This window comes from Miscanthus floridulus, chromosome 6 (genome assembly GCF_019320115.1).
Source record: "Miscanthus floridulus cultivar M001 chromosome 6, ASM1932011v1, whole genome shotgun sequence".
In the NCBI taxonomy this organism is placed as follows: domain Eukaryota; kingdom Viridiplantae; phylum Streptophyta; class Magnoliopsida; order Poales; family Poaceae; genus Miscanthus; species Miscanthus floridulus.
The window spans coordinates 25161503-25185738 of NC_089585.1; the positions used below are offsets into that span (position 1 = coordinate 25161503).

At 41.7% G+C, this 24236-nt stretch overlaps 1 protein-coding gene across 1 annotated transcript; it reads right to left on the minus strand.

Moving 5' to 3' along the window:
- Positions 1-509: 509 nt before the first annotated feature.
- Positions 510-7477, minus strand: LOC136461887 (CDP-diacylglycerol--serine O-phosphatidyltransferase 1-like). The gene is made up of 12 exons (XM_066461249.1): positions 5976-7477; positions 5674-5739; positions 5443-5502; positions 4699-4789; positions 3532-3586; positions 3367-3446; positions 3123-3239; positions 2953-3037; positions 2301-2392; positions 1475-1728; positions 1006-1094; positions 510-914 (listed from the first exon to the last, which is right to left on the minus strand). The coding sequence occupies exons 1-12, from the start codon at positions 6137-6139 to the stop codon at positions 796-798; spliced, it is 1272 nt and encodes a 423-aa protein (XP_066317346.1). The 5' UTR covers positions 6140-7477; the 3' UTR covers positions 510-795.
- Positions 7478-24236: the final 16759 nt, after the last annotated feature.

Sequence of the window (24236 nt, forward strand, 5' to 3'; positions counted from 1 at the left end):
TCTTTGCATAGGCCTGCCGGAAGACTGGAACCATCAACCCCATTACCATACGGAGGACCAGCCCACAGAAGAGTGCCCGAGGCTTGGACAAGAGTACATTCATCAACAGGACAGGCCTACCCCCTACCTTCACACATCACAATGAAACACCTGAATCACCCACTGTTTATCAACCAGGCTCAGCTAATGGGCTCGCACCATACAGAGACAGTACTGCTGCTACATTGAAAGGAAATGAATGGTGCAGGTAATTCCCGTGCCCAAGGCAGTGTCAGTGTCAGTGTGGTGCAACCTGCAGGTATGTGCAGAAAAGAGATGCCAACTCCCTAGTGAGAGACGAAATTCAGAAAAAAGAGGGATATCACAATATCTAAGGACTTTTTGACTGCACTTCAATCCACGATATGTATTAGGATAGGTTGGAGTGGGAAAAATAGCTGAGGCCTAAGAATGGTTTCGAGGGCCATCCAGAAACAATTTTCAACAGTTTGGGATTCGGAGCTGAAGACTTAAATCCTCATCCATTATTTCATAGGCTGCATCAAAGGGATCTCCACATTTAAGAGCCGGTCAACGAAGTACGCCATTACAGACGAAATAAAAGGGGAACTGCTATCCTACTTTGCTGATGGAAAATAGAAAGACAAGGCATAAAAAAACTCTCATGGATAATCCTCTTCAGATCACCAAGGCTGACACTACTACTACATGTACACAATTTGAATAAATTTTTATGTACATAACACTGAATTGGGTAAAGAATGGAGGCAAATAAATAATTTATTTTTGTCACAATTATATCCTTTTCCTTATCATTGTTCGGTATTTCCATGTCCACACAAAGAGCACGAGAAGCAAGGCGACTGCTGACCAGAATGTGATCAACCACGAAGGCATTGACTTTGGAAACAGACCTGCACAGGATCCCGTGCTGTTAGCATGCTTCAAGAAGGTATAAACAGTACTTGCAAGTTACATACGCAGAGAAGTTGGAGCAACACTTACCATGTCCAAACTTGATGCAGATTAGGAGCTCCACAATGCATATAGCCAGGGAAAGCCAACAGAAGGATCCCACCTTTTTAAATGGTTTGCTGAAAACAATTATCAGACAATTATTATTTCAGAAACAATGTCATAATTACTAATGGCAACAATTGGTTGCACTAGTATAAATTAACTTGTTGGTTCCAAAATGTTATGACATGCACAGTTCACATGCTAGCCATGTCTAGTTGACAGGAGCCATTTGTAGCACATGTACACTGTCAGGGATAGCATGTGAGCACGACAAATAGTGGAAAAGTCACCATTCAGCAGACTGAGCATCCAAAATTGCTGCTATTGGAACAACAATGATGTTGAGATGAAATGGGCCATCCCAACTACATAGTGATTACTGCAAAGCAGCTTTGTGAAGTCTGAACCAAGTTTGATAAAAAAAAATCTGAACCAAGTGACTTCAAAATTATACCTGTCTTGCAAGTAGGTGTTATACTCACGGATGGTTGGTATCGCAATTAACCACCAAAGGACCAGACGATAGACAATCAAGGGGTTCCGCGGAGGAATCCACAGGCAAAACTTGAGGAAGAATGTGCTCAGTTCGACAGCCATGAAAACAACACAAAGGCTCAGCACTTGGATGAATCTCCAAGGACCCCGCGTAGGGTGCCACTCATCCTTGTCCCAATGTGCTGGTGTGAACTGTCCCAGCATCCTTTTTACCTAAGGAGAAGAAAATGCTAAATAAATAAGCTCTGAAAAAAGGTCAGCTATCAATGTTAAATCAAGATTCAAAGGCTGAAGATTAGTTTCTGAAGCACATAGACGTAGCCATGTATGGATTGAAAGAAAATTACTGGTGAGAAAAAGAGAATAAGTTATGAAGGCTATTATCCTACTACAGACATTAAAGAAAACAGAGAAAAGAACATCTGCATTTGCATACTTTTGTTTTTTATGTTAAGGCCTATGTGTTATAGTTAACCTATCAAACATATATGAAAGTGTGAGCTGTTGCATTGAAAAACTTGAGATGTACTCAAATAACACAAGTACAGGCTAGCTAAGGGACATTTTAAGAGAACAGAGAGCATCTTGTCCTGGTTTCTCAGCACATCCCACATGCCCAAGACTTATCACCTTATCATAGGACTAAAGTAGGACCAACATCATGTACAGTTTGGGAGCCAATATGTTCCCTCAAAGAGGAACATCCACCAAAACTGGGAAATAGATCCAGCTCAACCGCATGCTCTGCAGCACAGCTCATTTGCCTAAACATCCAATGAACATACCTTACTGATAATGTTGGGTTGGCGACTCAAACCAACCCATTCGTATGTCCTCCCATCAAAGTACCGCACAGTTTTCATTCCAGCCCAAATACCTGAACCATAGACAAAATGGCCTCAGTCAATAAGTACTGAAACCTTGCAGATAAATATAAATGGCTAAATTATGCCAGAATCAGTATAAGACTTAGGAAATGCATATAAAGATGACACAGAGAAGAACCACCAAATTGGAGGAACGATAAACAAGGGCAGCAACTGAGTTTACAGAGATATGCATGAAAACATTCTCTATTCAGCAGCTAATAAACCAGTTCATAAAGTACAATTCCTGAAAAACTCCATAGCTTTGTTCATTCATCAAAACCTAAGATTTTTTTAAAACATTATATTTCTTATTTGAGTCACCATATTACCATGTTTAATGTACCAAGGGCATGTACAAGAAAATCACTAAGGTATTGTGATGTGCTTAAAGTATCAAGGGCATCAGAGGACACCACATAATTAGTATATAGTACAGTAAACCAACGTTGCCAATAAGTCAATAGTTCCATAAAAAAAGATTGATTTCAATATATGCTAAATGCAGGTATTCAGGGGCTACCCAAACAAGCGTATACAGAAAATTACTAAAACCACATAAAAATCTCACCAAACCAATTGCAGATCAATATGTCTAGGACAATGCTATCCCACCAGCACTCATTGAAATTTGGCAACATATGACGAAAAGTGAGCTGCAGTACATATAATGCTACATTAGGAACCTGGGTTTGGAAAGCACAAGTCAAGAGGAATTTGACCACAACACAAAGAGTATACCTCCATTAACTCAAAACCAATTGATAAGACCCACAAAAGTGGTTGGTTTCGTATCATTATAGCCTTACCCCACCATCCAAGGATATGAGCGATAACAAACTCATCAAAAATGATCTCCTAGAAAAACCTATATTTAAATCAGTAACTTGAAGCATATTGAATAGTCAAGACTGCTTAGTCAGAAGTATATGAGAAACGAAATTGAACAAAAAGGAAAGTAGGTCGGTGAATGAAGTCATCATACATAAACATTGTTAAACCTGCTTTTCGGATGATCAGGTACATATATGCGGCAATCAGTTCCATAAGATCTTTCGGGCAATTCTGCTCAAAGTACAAATATCAAATCAGTATTTATCAAGCATTAAATCTACACCACTAAGCCTGATTAGAAAGTTAAATGCATTACCGACACCAAGATCAGGATGAAGATACTTCATGAATTGCCTAGCATCATCACGAGTCTGCAAAACAAAGTTAATGAAAATATGAAATGCCACACTGACTAGGTTTTGCTGCTCTTCTCTTTAAAATCTTCGCCACTGAACTCTGACTTGCTGAAATACTGTTTTATCTTATGAGGATGAGCCATTGAGTAATAAAACAACATAACATCAGAGTAGAGATATGGAGGGAAAATTTGGGACTGAGATTGGCTTCACATGGTGGAAGCGTGCATAGCGCCTGATCTTCGGCAGGAGGGGGGTGAAAGCACCCCTATTAAAGAAAGAGATGGACAATCGTATTAAAGTATTTACACAATTTCTTAACCGCACAAACATAGTGATGCAGAATAAACTCATTGGACTGACATGAACTTCTGTAAAAACAGTAAGCTGGTTTTATTTATTTATTTTATAAAAATCATACAAGATTTGACAAAATGCTTAGCATTTGGACTACCTACAAGAATAGCCTTTACCATCTGAAACACAGGAATATAATATGCCATCTAGAAATGTTTCTACTGTATAGATAAGCTACAACCTACCACCATACATTGTAATTCTCTTTAGCCACCCACTTACCCTAGTTTCAAACTAAGCTTTACTCTCTCCAGTTTACGCCAAATTGTTCATTACACTTGTTGCTGGTACTCTTTCATTTTGATTTGTTAAATTCTCTGTTTTTATTAAGAAAATAGCTAGTGACTTATCATTAGTTCAAGTGAAGGGTGAGCTCAAGTATTAATCAAAATTAAGGACCTATGCTAGGCAGGAGAAAAAGGACAAGGACATCAATGCGATTCATTACCAATGCACGAAACAGTTGGTAATGATAAAAAAAAGGCGTACCCAGTGCAGAGAGCTCCCGCTCTGTGCGGGGTCTGGGGAAGGGTGTCAGTGGCAAGCATTACCCTCGCCTATGCAATGCGAGGAAACCGCGACTCGAACCCGGGACCTTCCGGTCACAGGCGGTAAGACTCTACCGCTTGCACCAGGCCCGCCCTTCTTAGTAATGATAGATTTGCTTAGTAGATATAAAACAAGATAGAATGCAACACTCTTGACAATTCATGCAGTGAAAGAATCTTTAAAAAAAATATTGAACAAAGTTCATGAAAAACTGCATTCACCTGGAAAAGCAAGAAAGTGAGGGCGACAAGGTAAACAACTGCCATCCCATGAACTAGCCTCCAAATGGCAGGATGTGGTCTAATGAGTACGCTAAATCACAGCAGAAGTATATGTCAGTAACAGTTTGCATAAACTCAAAATACCTTAATAACTAAATCTATAGACTTCAAGGAAGTAACTTTTTTTTCAGATGAAATGAACCAAACCCATCATTTATTTCAAAGAGAAGGGCATGTCATCTGGGAGCAGAAGTATGAAGCAAGAAAATAACAAATTTGTTATCAGAAAATGTGATTCCACTTATTGTACTGCAACAAAACAAATGAAGCACTCTATGTGGAAAGGTTTTTGCTGAGTCGTTTAACAAGATGTTAAATTGAACAGAGTTTGCGGGAATGCATCACTTTTGTACCATATGACTATTGTCCTTATTATATCTATCTATATGACTATGAGGTACCTCAAGTAAACTGCTTTCTGAAATTTACACTCTCTTCTTGGCTTTGACGTGCGTGTGGTTGAACTTTCTCTCCCTCTTAATGAAATACACGCTCAGGTGTGTTCACGAAAAAAGTAAAATGCTTTCAGAAATTTTTACATGACTGCGTCCTCAGCAGCTGGTGTTCAGTGCCTTTCTTGGCCTTAATTTTGATGCCCTGGGGACATCTCTACCCATAAGTCTCGACTTTTTTTTAATGTGGTAAAACAATAATCAGAGTTAGGTAAAGAGCTCTGTAACTCACGTTGAAGGTGCCTGAAGAAAAGAGTAAGCCAAAAAAACAGCAATCATTGCGAATACACCCCTGTTGACAAGAGATAGTACAAATTAGTTCATAAGCCCTCCTTAAAATGGTAACCAGCACATGACACAAAGAAAAATGGTGATCAGAAATACTGAGTTCAGAACCAAGAGGGCTTATTAAAAAATATAGCTGCAAGAAAAGCAATAGAAGAGGACAAATCATTACAAATACCTCTTGACTGACGAAACACGATCAGCAGAAGAGCTCCTTTCTGGATCGAGAGCACCACTTGCCCAACTGATAAAGAACATGAAACAATATTCATCAAACATAGAAGTCCTGTGCATATGCTAAGTAATATTTTGAATTATATATAATGGTGGTTCAAATTGAAGAAAAAGGTCCAAAAATACCACAACAGACCAATAACCAATGATACATTATTATTATTTCAAAAAAGCATGTTCCTGTCAATAAAATGTTCGACAGATAAAAGACTATGATTTGTTTCCAAAAAAAGACTATGAACTCACATTAAAAAGCACGTTCCCATCAGCAAGAGCGAGATTGTTCGAGGCTTGTATGCCCATGCCGTCCATGGATCCACATCACCAAAATGATCGAGTGGTCTTACACTACCATTGCAGACGGTGCCATTACATCCTCTGCGAGGTTCGTGATGACCATTGACCCCCATTACAACAGCCTTGGCAATTTACTATCTGCAAAAATATCCATAGCAGCATTTGAGAATGCATAATAATCCTACTGACGTTCGGAAGACAAAAAAAAATCACCACACTTCCAAAAAAGCAGCATGTAGCTCCGATACTTGCTAATAACTAGCAAATGAATAATATACCACTGAGGGCACAGAAGAAAAAAACAAGTAGGTACAAGTGGATAAATGTCATGAATGGTCCAGCATATCTGGGAGTAATCACTTGCTTAGAACAGAAGAACAAATTTGGCATAAAAACATCAGGCTGTAGTCGTACCCTTGAAGCATAAAACCTAATTTGCTAAGTACAAGTTCTGCACTGCTTGCTCAATCATTTGCCAGAGATCTCTTAATGAGCCCTATTCATTTCCAAAATGGTTTCGGTGGCATTGAGGCTAGGTGCCAAATCCCAAAACCCGAAATGCTTCCAGTTATTATTCCAAAATAACAGAAGGGGTGTGGTGTGCTGCAATCAGAGGCTGCGTTATAGCAGAGCAGAGCACAGCAGACGGAACCTGAAACAGCAAAGAGCAAGGGCGAGCAAAGGAAAAATACATACATTCCCACGAAGAAGAGCACCAAAACCAAAAGGGATCGAGCAATTCAAAAGAAACAAATAAAAAAAAAACAGCCCGTGGGTTAACAACTGTGGAAATAATTAGGGCGAACAGTTATCCGTACACCTCGTCCAAATTAAGAAGGCAGAAAAGGTAAGACGCAGCAGCTTTTGCGAGGCAGCAAAAAGGCCGAGAATTTGAAGATGCGCGCATCAAATCCGGTGGAAATCCGCCGGCCGGCGACTCCCACTAACGGGAGCGCCCTCAGGTGAAGTCCACACCAGAGAGATGGGTGGTAGGCAGGGGCGCAAAATAAAGGCTGCTGGATGAGCAGTCAAACGCAGCAGAGTGATGCAATGCAGGCAATGAAATCGAGGAAAAAAAGACGCCTTTACACGGCACTGGACACCGAAAAAAGGCGGCGTTCCGTTGAGCCCCGCAGGTCCGCACGCCCGCGAGAAACCACCGCGGTGGTTCGCCCGGCGAACACGGCCAGGAGCGCATTAATCCACGCCGCAACGATAAACCGCAACAGTAACTGCCGGGTGGCCGCCGGCCGCCAGCCGCCAGCGGCAGAGACCGTGCCGTTGCGTACGGTGCCCCAGGACAGAACGAGCCCGGCGGGCATAACCGCACGAACGGGGCGCGCTGCTAAAACAGGATTAGGGCACCTAATATCTCCCCCGGGCCGAAAAGCGGAATTTGTGCGGGGATGGCGATGGGAACCGGAACATGGGCAGCATCATGGAGGAAAAGGGAGGCGGCCAGGGAAGCGGGGGGAGAAGTGGAGAGGAGAGGGAGCACGTACGCGGTGGAAAGCGACAGCAGCGTGGCGGTCGTACGATCCCGCGTGCGGGGAGATCCAGGCCGTCGAAAGCGACCGAGGGAGTTGCTGTCCCTCTCCCTCCCTCGCTCGCTTTCTTCTTTCTTTCTTTCTTTCTTTCTCTCCAAAACGCAGCTGCAGCGGCGGCTGTTCGCGAGGGGAGTTTGTAGAGAGAGAAAGAGACAGGAGATAGAGAGAGAGGGGGGGAGGCCAGGAGAGGGTGCGGGGGGGATATTAGAGAGGGATAGAATGGAGTGTAGCCCTGCGAGGCTGCGAAGAGCGAATCTTCTCTTCTTCTTATAAGAGAGAGGCGGTCAAAGACCAGGCTTGAGATGAGAGAGAGAGAGAGAGAGAGAGAAGTAATCGAAGTCTTGCAGGGGGATCATTGGGGCATTGATGATGGTTCGCTCGCTCGCCCCCTCTTTCTCTCTCCACTTTTCTTTCTCTATCATAGACAGAGGTAGGAGGAGTAGGACCCGGCATGGAGGTGCCACCACCACCATCCTCTTCTTGATTTAATCATAAGACGCCAAAATAAAACTTAAATGATGTCTCCCAGTCCAGTGCCACTGTGCTGCTGGTTAAGCACAGCTAGCTAGCTAATGCGACACATGGGGGCGTTTTGTTAATTCCAAACTGTAAATCTAGCCAGTACAAATGCTTAATAATGTATTAATAGTTTGGCAAATACATGTAAAGTAGTGAGGCCTCTGTACTTATTCTAGGCTTGATCTTTTTTTTTTCTTTTTTTCAGTTGAATTTGAAGAAATTCTTCTTCTGCCATTGCAATTTTGCACAATCTTTTTATTTGGTCAAAATAAGGGATTACAAAATAAGCGATGAAGAAATATCTTCGAATAGCACCAGTTGAAATCTCGGTGCCCATGCTCATCTTAGGGCATATTTAGATCAGCTAGATCTAGTTAGTAGTTAGGGCCAAAAAAAAAGGTCAAATAACTGGAGCTAGCTAGCTAGTTAACTAACAACTAGTTGAAATCTTAACTAAAAAATTAGCCCTCTTCTATTTGAACGGGCTAGAGTTAAAAGTTAGTTGGCTAGCAATTATCAATATGCATCCAAACGGGCTCTTAAAGGCCTCTACTAACCTGGTGGTTGAATTATCATCTACAAACACTAGACTTTTTGTATTGTGCGAGTAGTGAAATTTTACGAATTTGTTAGTTTCGGCCCTGTTCGCTTGTCTTATAATCCGTACTTTTTAGCTTTTTTTAGCTGGAACAGTATTTTTCTCCCACGACAAATTAGCCAGAACAGTGTTTCGGGCCTTTCGTACGGGAGATGTTCAAAGAGGCTTAACCATAAACTCACATGTGCCATTCTCGTACTACTGTACTAGTGAAAAGATCCTTATGAACAATATGATTTATTCTAAGCAGTGTGTTTGAGAAAATCTGGAATCCTCCCTCTCATGAAAAGGGAAATGGAGTAAAAGCTAAAGGAAAAAATAGGAACATGCACGTAAAGCCTACTTTCTTGTGCAAGGACCCCGGAGGATAGACAAGATTTCCATGCCGCTGATGCAAATAGTACTTCCACAAGACAGCCATCAATCAATCTCCTTTAAAATCATGTGGACAGGGTTTTGACCATGTGGGCAGGGAAAATTAATGATGGTCATCACTCATCAGAAAACCAAAAGGAAAACATAATCCACTAAAGTGCATTTGCAAGCGAAGAAAATCGATGTGGTGGGGGTGAGTGCCAAACCATTAATAGCTGGAATGAATCACATATGGTCCATTCTACTACTACCAACAGTTATTGGGTCACGTGCCATACCAAGACCTACAACTGACCAAGCACCCAACTACAAACTGGACATTAATTTGAGCTTTCCCGTTTTGGGAGCCTAATACGGCAGCAGATGCTTCCTTTGATGCCTTTAATGGGTGGCATGGCATGGCATGACAAAACCATGTTAGGGTAAATTTGCATGTAACATTGCGTATGCCTGCTACATGGTTAGAGCATCTCCAGCAGCTTCCCAATGACTCATCACCAATTTGATGATATTGGTGGTTACCAATACTGTTTTTTTGTTTATTGGGGAAGATGCTGCAGCAGATCACCAATAATCTCTCCCAAAACGCAGAGCCCACATGTCAGGTCACATTTTTTTTACATTTCCTTTACTCTCTCAGCATCTTCTCCCTACTGCTCCCCGTCCGACACTGGCCACTGTGAGCCTCTCAGCCACACCCAGCCACCCAGCTATGACACCAGCCGCTGCCCCAGCACTGCCACGCCCTGAGCCCGGCTGGCACCGCACCTAGCCACGACACTGGCCATGGCCGCCACCGCGCCCAACCACGGCTCCGGCAAACGCTGCACCCAACCGCGCCACGGCCCCGACCCTGGCCCCAACCACGCTGCAGAACCCATTCACGTCCCCGTCGCCGGACTCAGCCACCCCCGCGCCTATCCCCGATTGCGAGGATGGACACCCAACCCTGCCCCTGGCCTCAACCAGCTCCACGCCCAGCCCTGGTGCACCGCCGGCCTCGACCCGGATCCACGTGACGCCAGCCCTAATCTACGACCCCCGTGCCGTCGTCACGGTCTCCGCCTCTCCTACAACCCTAACTCCCGTTAAATATCTTACTTCAGATCATGTATTTCATGCCAGAACTAAGCATATAGAGATTGATTATCATTTGAGAGAGAGAGAGAGAGAGTTGTGAACAAGCTGTCGGATGTTAGATTTACCTCCTCACAAGATCAAATGGCATATGGTTCTACAAACATGCTAGCAGTCAAAATCTTAAGAAATTTTGACGCAATAATCTTAAGTTAAGATTGAGGGAGGCTGTTAGATGACATCATAGCTTGTATTGTATCGAAGTCAATCTTTAGCGCAGCTTGAGTTGCATACGTGTGGTAATCTAGCCGGAATTGCGTTCTAATCCTGACGTGAGAAGAACTAAATTATACTCCTGTAAAGTCATTGATATAAATATAAGGGAAACTCCATAGACTTTTCTGAAGGTTCCCAAATAGTTTCACACCCTTGTTTATACCACCCATGAAAAAGGTCTGCAACATCCCTAGGTGCTATTAATCCTAAGACTAGGTAAGCCAAAGAAACTTAGCATAAATAAATAATTTAAAGAGGAGTGTTTCTTGCTTGCAATAAAAAAATATAAAATCTATTGCCATTTTAGTTTTGTCTTGCTAAGTTATATTTGGTTAGAATAACAACCTCTTTAGGAACTACAGGAACACCTTATCATAAGTTAAAATGACAAACAATGTGTGTTGACAAGGCGCCTCTACATGGAATCGATTTCGAAGTTATCATTAGGTTTCAAATGCCAAAAGAAAGTATCCCTTTGATCCTGTAAACTAATGTTTTCTACTCTTGCTACAAGATTACTCCACTCTGCCAACTTATTTATTACTAAATAATGTCCTTCTAAAAGAAACATTAAGAAGAACCACTAGCGCCAGACGGACGCACACGCCTCTCTATTTCCTGCGCCTCCTCCGTTTCCCACGCCGCGTCGCCTGGACACCTCATCCCTACTCACGCCGCCTACTCGCATACAGGGACCACCTGCTTCCGCTCTGCTTCCCGCGTGCACGCGGGGACCACCTGTGCCCCCACTTCAGTATCGCAGAGCGGGGGCCACTTGCGGCTGCGGCTGCGCCTGCTTCCTGCGCTTGCTCCGTATTGTGCTCGCACCTTGCCTACGGGTGCGCTGCCGCATGACTCCGATCATCCCATCCAACGCTTGAAACATGAAAACACTTGCAACATAAAATACTTGTTGCAACATATGTCTAAAACAGCTAAAACATTTGAAACATACGCTTACAACATATGTGTAAAACATATGCCATCCAAATAAAAACACTTGCAAGCATACATCTTAAACAGATGAAATATTTTAAACAAACGCTTGCAACATGCGTGTATAGCCACTGCAACATGTGCAACATCCGGATCTACTTTTGCAACATCCATATGAAACACTTGCAAAAATACCTCTGAAATACTTGAAACATACTTTTGCAACATGTGCTTCTTATCATGGTGTCTTTATCCGCCCGCGGGAGACGACGATGTCCCGGCTGGCAACGCCCTTCTCTTGGTGACACGCGGGGTGGTGGTGGCACGGTGCACGTTGTGCCCATGACGAGCGAGCGCGGAGTGCGGCGCGGCGCAGGATGGGGGCGCACGCGGGGGATGGCGCGGCAGAGTGGGGCAGGGCTGACAACCACATGGCGCGGTGAAGCACGTAGCGGGCGAGCGTAGAGTGGGGAGATTTTTCTGAGAGAGAGGTGGGGGAGATGTAGAGAGCAAGCAGACATGTTGGGCCCATAGCGCGCAAGCCCGGGAAGACGTCGTCCGAACGGATGGACGCCTTGACCCTAGAGCATGTTCTTGCCGAATATGTATAGTACTAGCATATATCAATGAATATCCATGAATCCACCGCTCCAGCTCACATGTGTATGTTTAAACAAGGACTAATAAGTATGAATTTTTAGATTCGTCATGAGAAATGTTTTTATAATATATATTGTTCAGAGATGTTGTGAACCTATATGAATTTTTTAAAATTAATGATAAAAGTTAGAAATGTTTAACTTAGGATGTTCAAGCTAACAACCCAATGTGCGTTTTAGACGCCTAGTTCCTAAGAGAAAGATAGCAAGAGATGAACTTTGAGGCGAGAAACACGGTGGTAAAAATCAAAGTCCCGTTGTTGGTAAGCCAAACGCATGTCAGAATCCGCAAAAACGGAATTCTGTGGCGCAGTGTTTAAATTCACCCATGTGGGTGTGGGTGCGTAGATTTTATGGCCGGCGCGCCAATCATTGGAGGGCGAGGTGAAATGAAAGGCACGAGGGCATGCATGTCAGCAGCAGACCAGCAGTCAGTCAACACAGCTAGCCGTGCACAGCAGGAGTGGGGGGCCCGGACCGCAGCGGCTCACCCCTGTGTAATCGGCTGTACTGTACTTGTACGCGCCTCTCCGACAGTACGTATAGGTCACCGTTCACTAACAAATACGCATGCCAGTGCCAGTGCCAGTGCCACCTTGTTGGCCGGGCATCGCCTTTCACACATTCACCCTCATACTACTGGTACCTACACAAAATAACCCAAACTGAGGCCCACGGTTCTAGATTACAAGTTATTTTGTGTTTCTAGGTATATAACTTTTAGTGTATACATAGATAAATACAATATCTTGGCATGTAGTAAAAACTATAAATTTTAAAAAAGACAAAAATAACTTAGATTAGAATGAAGAGAGTATTATTTTTATTCACTAGCTCTAGAAATCTCTAATAATTGCTATTCTTCGGCTAGGTTTTTCTGGCTACATACGGAATTATATTTGGGCTAGTAGTCAGAATAATTATCGTAATTACTTGGGCTGAATTGACATTCTGTGTTTTTTTTTGCATGAATTAAGGTCTCGTTTGTAATGCACTATAATGCAAAGAATCCTAGTTTTTTTAGATAATAGAAATAAAATCCAGCTTCATCCTATAAGAAGAGGAACCATACCACCTTATCACAAACACCATGTGACAAAAACCGGAAATACTATACTAACCAAAACTGAATCATAACTCAATTCATGAAATAAAAAGGCCATCTAAATGACGCGAAGAGGCACACAGCCATATTCTCAAATTTGTGGCAAGCCTCTAACACCAACCGTGCCTTCTCACACTGTTGCGACTGGGTCTAGAACTGTAACCAATGTGTTCCCTTGAATAAGACCTACAAAAGAGTTTTTTATCAACATTTTGCAAAAACAATTTCGTTCCTTGTTAGCCAAATAGATCATCAGATCGTGTTGCACCCATCAATAAAAGGATATAAAAGTATTATCTCTTGTAGGATGCCAATCATTAAATAAAGTTATAGACACATTTTGGGGTAGATTAAGATCAAGCACTATATAAACCATCCTCATGAGGAACCTAGCATAAGTACGTGCACTCAAAGACCAGACATGTTGAATGTTTCCAGCTTATTACGAAAATGCAGAAATGCTCCATAGACTCTACAAAACTTTGTACAGAAATATTCTAGAGATCAAAATATTTTTATCCGTTCTCCGAAACGTGTAGACAATATGTACTGTGGGATTTATCATTTCTAGTTACTAGCTTAGGTTTCAGGTAGGAGCAACATGGCTCAAGATACGTGTGTCTAGTAGAGCTTGCGCCAAACAAAAGCTGTAGGTAATCGTGACGGGTCGTCACGTCCAACCTAGAGACTCCTCCGTACGGTAGTACGTGTACTAGTAAGTGTGAAACCCTCACAGAAAAAGAAAATGTATATACTAGGGCTTGTTTAGTTGGCAAAATTTTTGACGAAATGTTACTGTAGCACTTTCATTGTTATTTAACAATTAGTATCCAATCATAGTCTAATTAGACTTAAAAGATTCATCTCGTGAATTTCGTCTAAACTGTGTAATTAGTTTTATTTTTTATTTATATTTAATGCTTCACGCATGCGTATAAAGATTCGATGTGACAGGGAATCTTAAAAAATTTTAAGAACTAAACACTACCCTAGCCTGAAACGTACGTGAAAGGATTTCAGTGTCCTGATCCTGACCTTTTTCGCTATCGCTTCGTCAAAAAGGAGTAAAGGCTAGTCAAACGACAAAGGAAAATGCCGTACAGGGTGCAGAGGAGTCCGGCGGATGGGACTGATCTTACAATTTTGTTTCAGGCTATCATCCGGAAAACCTAAAAAAAAACTCAGAATAGGGTAAAAATGCATTGAACTTGCACTGTGCTGTCGTCGGTACCCTTAATCAAGGTTTTAAATCGTGGCTAATTAAGACATTTAGCGGTTGCCTTTTAAAGTTATAAAAAAAGCTGTAGCAGTACACAACGAAAGCTATTTCATTTACGGTCTATTGGTTGTATGGAATTGAATCTTATTTCGAGAATCAAGAATCACATTTCATTTCAGATCATAACTGAAGTGTTGCCGCCGGTGAGATTAAGACGACAGCAATGAGGGTCCCCTACAAGGAGCTTTTTGTGTTGGACTCGTGAGAGACGAGTGAAGGAGTCAGGGGCAGGGGGCGATGGATCTCAATTTTCGTTCTTACTGTCTCTCTTTCCATTCCTAAACCTTGAAATTGACATACATTGGAAAGTGTTGGAATATTAAATTCTAAACCAAATAGCCTAGTTTATAAAGTAGATTTCAATTCAGGTTAAGTGAAAGGATCTAAACAGATCATTAATGGTTTTAGAGAACATAAAAAATTTAATTAATTGTTTTGGGATGTTGATGACACCGTAGGAAAAAGTCAAAGGAGTGACATTTCACAATAAACTACTATATGTCTAAGGCTGGACGAAAAACTCGAAGCTCGTTAGCTCGCTTGGCTCATGGCTAGCTTGACTCGGCTCGGCTCGGCTCGTTATGATAACGAGCCGAGCCGAGCCAAGATTTAGCTCGTTAGCTATAACGAGCCAACTCGAGCCAGCTCGCGAGCCGCTCGCGAGCTAAACGAGCCAAGCTTCTAGAAAAAAATCAAAACTTATATTAATTTTTGTATTACTTCATGTCTTGCACTTTACAATTGACTGGTAACTGGTCTAGACCCTATAAATTGACTGGTAACTGGTCTAGATGTATTTCTTTTATATTATTATTATTCTCAAACTTTAGATAAATATAAATATTATATTTTATGTATTTTTTATACCTGGCTCGCGAGCTTAACGAGCCAGCTCGAGCTTTTAACGAGCCGAGTCGAGCTGACTTTCCTGCTCGTTAGGATAACGAGCCGAGCCGAGCTAGCTCGTTATCTTAACGAGCCAGAACGAGTCGAGCCGAGCCGAGCTGAGCCAGCTCGTTATCCAGCCTTATATATGTCTAGTGATCGTGAGAATAATGTCTTATCAAAGAAATGTAATTGCATGGAGAAAATAGAGCTAGAGTGCCCTTGGTCCCAAAATAAATGGACATATCACACTTTCGAGGAATCAACCAATCTTAACTTTGATCAATTATATTAAAAAAACTACTAATAATGTTTATGGTACCAAATAGACATCATTGGGTTATCACGTTATATATTTTCATAGCTAACCTATTTAGAGATACAAATGTTAAAACTATTTTTTATAAATCTAGTCAAATTTGAGATTGGTCGACTCCCTTAAAGTGCGAGATGTAATTTTATTTTAGAATGGAGGGAGTACACTTCCACTTTCAAACCTTAAAATCTAATCTAAACAAAAAATCGAGCAATGTGGATATATAAATTTAGTTATTAAATTCTCAAAGAAAAATTAGTTATTAAAACTTAAAAGTGGTGTTGAAGAATAACGACCCCTTTTTCAAAAGTTTGAGCACAAGGTGACAATGCTCAGTCATCAGTCAGGTCCATCAATACATGGTTCTATTCGTTTAGCTGATAAGCCATGGCTGAAAAGTACTGTTGACTAATTTGGTGTGAGAGAAAAACACTGTTCGTTGACTGAAAAAAGTACGGCTTATAAGCCAAGCGAACATGACGATGGTTGAGGACCCCAGGAACCGGACCCATGCTCAGATGCCAGTAAAAAAAAGGTCCATAATAAACAGGAAAACATTATGTATTATACTTTTTATTTCTATAGGAGAAAAAATTGCTCTGACGTAAATTGAGCCGGTCCACGAATTGAGCATTCAAGCAAAGAGACGACGAAGAAACTGAGGGTATTTCTTTTTGAAGCTCTAAATATATTTTTTACAGTAAAGTCAAGAGCATTTCCTTATGCAGAACCTCAAATAGGGCCCAGCATATTCTTTTCCTTCTGCTCTCTTCGTTTGTTTTATCTCACTGGATTCAGCTGGACAAAATCACAGCAGAGTACTGCTAGCATCTTGGAGCAGCATCGGATTATGCGGGTAATTAGCACCAAGTGAATACTCCTTTTGTTTCAAATAAAAACTGCCGGTGCTAGATGTTTATTTAGTGTCTACAACTTGAATATTTTTTCCTTGACAAAACCCCTGAATTTTGACTAATATATGACCTCTGTTCTCAGTTTTCATGAGACCAAAAAGATCCACGGCTCTTATATTGTTACAAATTAGAGGCGCTAAAAGACTCCACGTTAATTTTCATGAGTGCTATAGAAGAAAAAAATAATTTTAAAAGTTCTAACAATAATCACAAACACTGCTTTCAATTTGGTACATTCTAATCATCATCATCAATATACCCATCGAATCTAGCCTCTTTTGTAAAAGAGAAGCTATAACATTAGTACAGAAACAAGGGTGAAGCTACGGAAGTTCATTTATAATAATTTTCCAAAATATCAGCCCTCTAAGGATGATTCGCTTCCTTTATTAGACCTTCTCATTTAAAAAAAATTTGCTAGTGATGTTCAAAACTGTCAACACGCATCCCCGTATGCATCTAACGATGCATGCACATGGGACATATGCCCTTGTTGAGGACAAATTTTCTGCGTCCGAACACTTTTGCTATTGAGTGCTTAAAGAGTTAAAGTTAAACTCGATATGTAACAACCTCGGTGTTACACCCTAAATCATTTACAAAAACATGTCATGGGCATCATGTTTATGTGTTAATACATGTGATAGAATGTCTAGATAATTTTTTATAACTTAAAATGATCAATAAAAATGCTAAATGAAAGTTGATGCAATATAGCTCATGTATATCAAGTAGGGTTGAAAACCAATTTTTATTAAGCAAAAATACTATAGAACATGTGTGTGATACTTAAATAAAGTTTGAAGTACAAACTTTGTAGATGATAGTGAAATACTTGCTGTCGAAAAATGATATTACTAGCTAATATTTCTACTAGCCTAGAAATTGTAAATTGAAATCAAGTTCAGCTCAAAACTTAGAAAATTTCTAAGTCTATCAATAGCTAGACATTGCTATGTTTAGCTAATTATTTTAAAAGATTGGGTTAAGGGGTGGTATAGTGTTATAGCTCGATTTGGTAGTCTCATATGCCCTCTTGAGCATGGTGAAGATGGGTTGGCTCCTGAAGCAACCGTTTAGTCGTTTTGGGCGCTTTAAAATTCATGCAAGTCATAGTCTCGGGATGGTTGGCGCCGTGCGCGCGGTCACCGCGCGGCCACCCCGCGCCGCGTACATGACCGCGTCCTGCGCGGTCATCCCGTGCCGCCACGCCGGGTCGGTCAGGCCGCCTGGGCTTGGTTGAGGCCGGCCGCAACAAGCCGCTGGCCTCGTGCCCTGCTGCCCTACCTCGCGCTGCCTCCATTGGTGTCGCCATGGCCGCACCGCACTGCTATCGCCTCGCCGCGATGCTGCCACTGCCGTCGCATCGTCGTCGTGTCCGCGCCTATCCGTTGTACCCCCTGCGCCGCTACCAGCCCAATTCAAGGCCGCCACTGCGCGCGCGCACGTGGTCGAGCCGCAGTCGCCTTGTCATTTAAGACACTGCGGCTGTGCGGGCCACATCGGTCGGACACGCGCACACCTTGTTTGTAGTGCCTGCACGTGGGTGTTCTGATCGCGCCGCTCGTGTCCCGCCAAGGCGAGGATGAGCCGAGCCACCTGCCGCTCCCCATCTCTCTCTTTCCCTCTTTCTCCCTCTGCTGCTGTCGTCGAGCGCGCCATTAAATTCATCAGGGAGAGATCACCTCAAGTTGATTCGTCATGTTGATTGGCTCCGTCACACAGCTGCCTAGCTACCCGTCCCCACCCTGCCTTGAATGCCACCTGGTCGAGCTTCAATTTTGGAGCTTTTCCTTGTCACCGTGCCGATAAGGCCGAGTCGGCCCGTCACCGAGGATAGCTCTCATCTAACCACCTCGGGCCAAATTGGCTGCACCGCTAGACTCGCCTCAAACCCCTCCTCACCATGCGCACTTGAGTCGTACCCCTACCGCTGTCCCAACGATGCTGACACGGTCATGTCCGCCATGGCTCGTCGCCGAGCTTACCCACGTACGAGGCCAGCCTTTATTAGGGTGTCTCTGGCCTGAACCATCACCTCAACTAGGTCCTTGGTGAGTCGCTGATGCTCACCCTCTACCTCTACTACTCCCTTAGCGCCGTAGCTCACCGAAACGTCATCGTCGCCATCGCAGGTTGTCCCTCAACGTGGAGAGGTTGCCTTGCTTCGTCTCCGGTCTCCGAATTGGTGCCTATTGTTGTGCGCTGTCCTATAGGTGAGCATCGGTCCTGTAGATGGGTCGAGGGGGTCCCTAGTTGGCCGATGTAGCGGCCCAGTGCCGGTCAATGCCGCGCTGGCGAGCGCGGAGGCGTCGGGGACCTTCCCGATGCGAAGATGAGTCTCTTCGGGGGCCTTCGTGCATAATCGCTGACTAAATTAATAGGGCGCATAGTGGTCGCGTTAATAGCAGAAAGCGTGGGGCTTTTCTGCTAAAATGCCAGTGTGCACGTGGGCTTCTCCGTCGTGGGCTACATCGCGTGAGCCGCAGTCGTGTGGGCCGCGTGGGAGGTTTTGTTTTTCTTTTCCTAAGGAATTAGAGATAGTTTTCTAATTTAATTTTTGAGTTGATCTTTGGTAAATCATATAAAATCATGTAGATGTCCAAAAAATATGAAACAAATTTTGTTAGGTTTCTAAAATTGTGCTCTATATGTTAGTGTATTTAGTTCATATATGTACATATTGATGCCAGGAGCTATTAAATCATTTCAAAATGTTTAATATTATTAGGAGAATTATTGTAGGAATTTTTGTGGTAAATTGGTGATAGCTTTAGTCCTAAAATTTTTATAGTAGCTTCATTGTATTATTATGTGCTCACTATAATTTTTGTAGCTTTAGAATAGACTAAACATCAGAGTAGTTAATGCTCTTTGTTTCAATATACATTAAATCATTAGTAGAAATAAAGATACATCCTTCATTTGTAAAGCTAGGTGTTTGTTAGTTGAACCCAATACTTTGCTTGATGAAGATGATAGTTAGCTTAGTATCTTAGTCATTAGAACTAACTTAGTAGCTTAGTATGCGTATTCTTATGTTAAGAGTTGCTGTTGCATAAATGCTAAGTGTTGCATCATCATCGCATGCATGTAGAGAACGAGTTGGCGGAGATTGTGACCACCGATGACCACAAGTTTGAGGAGATCATCGAGGAGTACGAGGAGGAGATTCTCATGCAGGAGGTCCTAGAGCCGCCACTGACTAACTCAGCTGACACCGACGCCTGTCCAAGGCAAGCCCCGGTACATAACCCTTATTTTTTATAATAACTGAATATATATATGTGATGTGCATTTATGTTACAGAAATTTTATGAAACCACCTGCATAAATATATCTGTCCTAAGAGTCTTACTAGTGCAGGTTCGAGTAGCTGCTATGCTTAGGTTTTTGGTAGCGTGAGTAATCTACCATTACTCATAATAGATTATTATTATAATTACTCTCATGATAAAATGATGAAAGGAAAAAATAGAGATAGGGCAGGGATATGGTATGGGTATTGATGGGTGTAACAGGTTGTGTTCCGCGGCCAACGGGGCTTAGCTTGGTTACACTGTTTTCCCTGTTCGTGTCGATTAAGGACCGTCCGTTGATGTGGATGATAGTCAGGTCATAGATTTATTATCCTGAGCATATACTTGCTTATGGGAGCAGGAAGGCTCGTTATGCTCTTGTCGTGGATTCTGGCTCTTTCTAGACCGACTGATTGGAGACGGGGAAAGGTGGAGGTCTAAGCACCATACTGAGACTAGGTCTCAAGTGTGGGGGCTTGAAGTCCAAGTTTGGACGTGGACCTAGAACACGTGATAGGAGTGGAATGGGTTGGTCTTGTTTGTGCCTGGGGTATAAACAGGGCATGTGTTTCAGGGTACCTAGCTGGGATACATTGGTTCGTGAATCATCATTTTCGTGAGACGATACAACTTGGCTATGGTCTAGCACTGTAGTAAGAACTAGAAGATGAAAGATGATGAAATGGTTCTGATTGCTCAACCCTTGCTTGAAAGTAGAACAAGTGCTTACCTAGAATGGTTAGCTAATGAAGTAATCATGACTGCTAAATAAACTTGATCCTAATGATGAACTATTAGTAATGTTTTTCGTAAATAAAAAGAAAACAACAAACTCATATTGCCTATCATACTCCTTGGAGTCGGGAAGCTATTTCCACTAGTCAGGTAAGTCTTGCGAGTATATTGTGTACTCAGGATTTATTTTACCCCTGTTATAGGTGTAGCTTGAGGAGTAGCTCTTGTATGGAGGATTCTTCTGGTGGGCACAGACGGATCCTCGTATCGTTTTCGCTAGATGTTTATTTTCATTCTGCTGTTTAATTATCAAACTTTGCACTCTAATATTGCAATAAATGATTTCCAATAACTCTGGTGGTATGAAATAGACTAAGTATTGTAAGCTCGTACTCATTATTGGATTCTGGATGTAAAACGTGAATTGTTTCGAGTTCTTTCTTGGGGTGTGCTCGACGGAACTGTCTGATATAGCCAACTTTCAGGGTGCTTAGTGTCTAGTGAAAGATAGGCACCTCCGAAAGCGTGTTATTTCGGACGGTTCTGCCACACGATATCTCCCCATAAGCTCCTATTTTCCCCATGAACATCCAAGGAGTGACGTTCAAGGAACGATGTTCATCGCCGCCGCCACCTTCTCAGGAGTGACATATCTCCCCATAAGAAGTTTCTTGATATCAAAATACTCAACTCTATTATGGGACAAGATTCAAATAACCAAGAATTGCTCTTGATAATGAATACCTCCACCAATACACTCCCCATTTTAATCAAAATGGTAGGCTACAAAAATCCACAAGAGATAATTTGCCTCAAAGGTCCTTTGTCATGTAGCTCCAAATATAAAAATTGCCATGATTCCTGGTAGCATGCAAATGGTGTGTTCTCTTCTATATACAGCAAGTCAAGGCGTCTCATCCACCGATAGTATTAATAAAAAACAAGGGTGGAAAGAGAAGCTATAAACTAGAAGCTAAGGAAGTTCATTGAATAAATGTGGTAGTTCATTTATAATAATTCCCAGAATATCAGCCCTCTAAGCATGATTCGCTTCCTTTATCCGTCCTTCTCATTTTAGAAAAACTTGCTGATGATATTCAAAACTACCAACACGCATCCCCATGTGGGATGATAGGCTTCCTTTATTAGTCCTTCTCATCTTAGAAAAAACTTAATGGTGATGTTCAAAACTACCAACATGTATCCCCATATGCATCTAAAGGTGCATGCATAGGGGAGCTTAATGCCCTTGAGGGCAAATTTTCTACGTCCCGACACCTATCACTTTTGCTATTAAGTGCTTAGAGTCAGACTCCATATCTTCCTATAAGAAGTTCCTTGGTATCGAAATACTCAATTCCATTTTGGGACAAGATTCTAATAACCAAGAATTACTCTCGACAATGGATACCTCCACCAAAGCACTCTCCATTTTGATAAAAAAATGGTAGGCTGCGAAAATCCACAACACACCCACACGAGGTTGTTTGCCTCAAAGGTCCTTTGGCCTGTAGCTCCAAATATAAATAGTTATCCACCTTTGCTATGGTGTAAAATACATAAATTAACATCTAGATTTGTAATTAAACTATCCATGTTTGTTATTACAAAGAATAATTTAAAATAATCCTTTAAATTTATATCTAAATTATCCATACTATGAAAGATAATTTAAAATAATATATAAATTTGTATATATATCACCCACCCTTGCTAACCCCCACTATTGTGAAAGGTTATGCAAAGTAACATATAAAATTTCTTGTATGTCAATAGGAAAATATGCTATTATTAGGGAAAATAAGTCAACAACCATAAGCCACTGTTAAATTAAAAGTAAACATAGGCCCCGTTTGCTTCACTGAAAAAACAAGCCGAAACACTGTTCCGGCTGAAAAACAAGCTGAAAAAGACAGATTATAAGAGAAACGAACATGGCCATAGTGTTATGTGCCACTGCACTATTTTAGGATAAATATTTATTTCAGTAGTTTATCAAGCATAAAAAAATTTGGTATTCCCTTAGCAATCCACGTATCAATGGTACTTAGAGTTCACTTTAAACTATAATATCAATGGTACTTAGAATTCACTTTGAACTATATTAATCTCCACCACAATAAATTTTGTAAGTTGCTTTTATGTTAATCTTAAAAAATGATTTTCTTAACGAAGAAGTAAGCAATCATCATGCGATATGAATTGGACAGTGGTGGTTGCTTCATAAATAATATCCAGGGCAGCAGTACATTTAACTCGCACTGCTACATATGTGAAGCTTCTGAGCAAAGGCTTGCACGGCAACTCGAGTCCAAACGGCAAGGCAACAAAACCCATGTAAGGCCTTTCAGAGCATCAGCTCCACCATCACTCCCTTGCCAGCTCAAGGACGGCACAAAGTAGGAGAGCTCCATGATGCTGGTGGAGCTGAAGCAGCAGCAGCAGAGCGTCACTCTCAGTCTCAGTTACTCGTGCTGCAGTGGTACGATAAAGAATGTCCCAGTAAATGTCTCCAACAATCTAATCCCCACCTGACCCTCTGATGATGCATATGCAGTGTTTCCCTTCATTCTTGTGTACAACCTTCTCACGGCTATGTACATCTTTGTTTCGGGATATTTATTCATGCGTTATTGTCTAACAATTAATTTATCTCATGGCCGGGTACGTGCTGCTATATATTTTGTTTCTTTTGATTATTTGATTGAGTAAAAATTGATTATTTGTGATAATAATTGGAGTGAAGGGAGAGATCTGGATTATTATGGCACCTCATCTCATCTCATGGAATTAAATATTATCCCTTGTTCTTGATTGGGTGAGATGAGATCTTGAGAAACAACCATGCATGGAAGCAGAGATCAGTTCCAGCTCAAAAACAAGGTCTCTTGTTCTAAAAGGAGATGATCACATCAATCAATCAATCAAATCCTCCTCTCCGTGCCACGCAACTTGCCATGCTTTGGTGTTCGAGTATATATGAGGCCCTTTGTTTTTCTGCAGGAGTCATCTATCTTGGATGGCTCATCGATCTACGTATAGTTCTGCATTGCATCAAGTAGCCATCTGCATGCTGCTGGCATCGGAAGAAGGGAAGTTTCTATGGAGGAGCAGAAGATGCCCTCGATGCAAGAAGATAGATACGGTAAAGTACATGCATCCATCAACATAATGCCGTGCTTGTGCTATGTACGTTAACTCCATTTGATTCTGTCTCCTACTTTAAGTAGCACAAAAGTACACATACCCGGCCGTCAGGAAGTGACGTGCATCATAAACTAATGGAATGTAAACAAAGTTCAGACGACTTCCAATGCATTTTATACTCCAGCATTGTCTCTCTCTTTTCAGTTTCTTCCCTCAAAATCACAAAATTACTTGTTTCGAGGCTGCTGTAATTTGCGATAATCATGATTGTGTCATGGCCCGCAGTTAAATGCAAGAACAACAAAAAAATGTACTAATACTAGTACACAAAAGAAAGGAGAAACTGATTTCGTTTTTTTAGACAAAAGAAACTGATTTCTTATCCTAGCAGGTCATGGGAAATATTTGCTGGAGAAAGAAAATTAGTACTACTAGTGTTTATAATTAGTAGTACGTGAAGTATTAAAAGATATTAATTAGCTGGTACGTTTATCAATTGATACAAGAACTAGTTAAAAAAAGGTAAAGATTTTTCACTTTCCT

Bases quoted from the DNA above. Each gene is read 5' to 3' on its own strand.
- LOC136461887 (XM_066461249.1), bottom strand. From the start codon at position 6,139: ATGGGGGTCAATGGTCATCACGAACCTCGCAGAGGATGTAATGGCACC. The intron at 5,740-5,975 runs GTGAGTTCATAG...GTTCTTTATCAG, and splicing joins ATGGGAACGTGCTTTTTAAT to TTGGGCAAGTGGTGCTCTCG. The intron at 1,095-1,474 runs GTATAATTTTGA...AATTGTTTTCAG, and splicing joins AACACCTACTTGCAAGACAG to CAAACCATTTAAAAAGGTGG.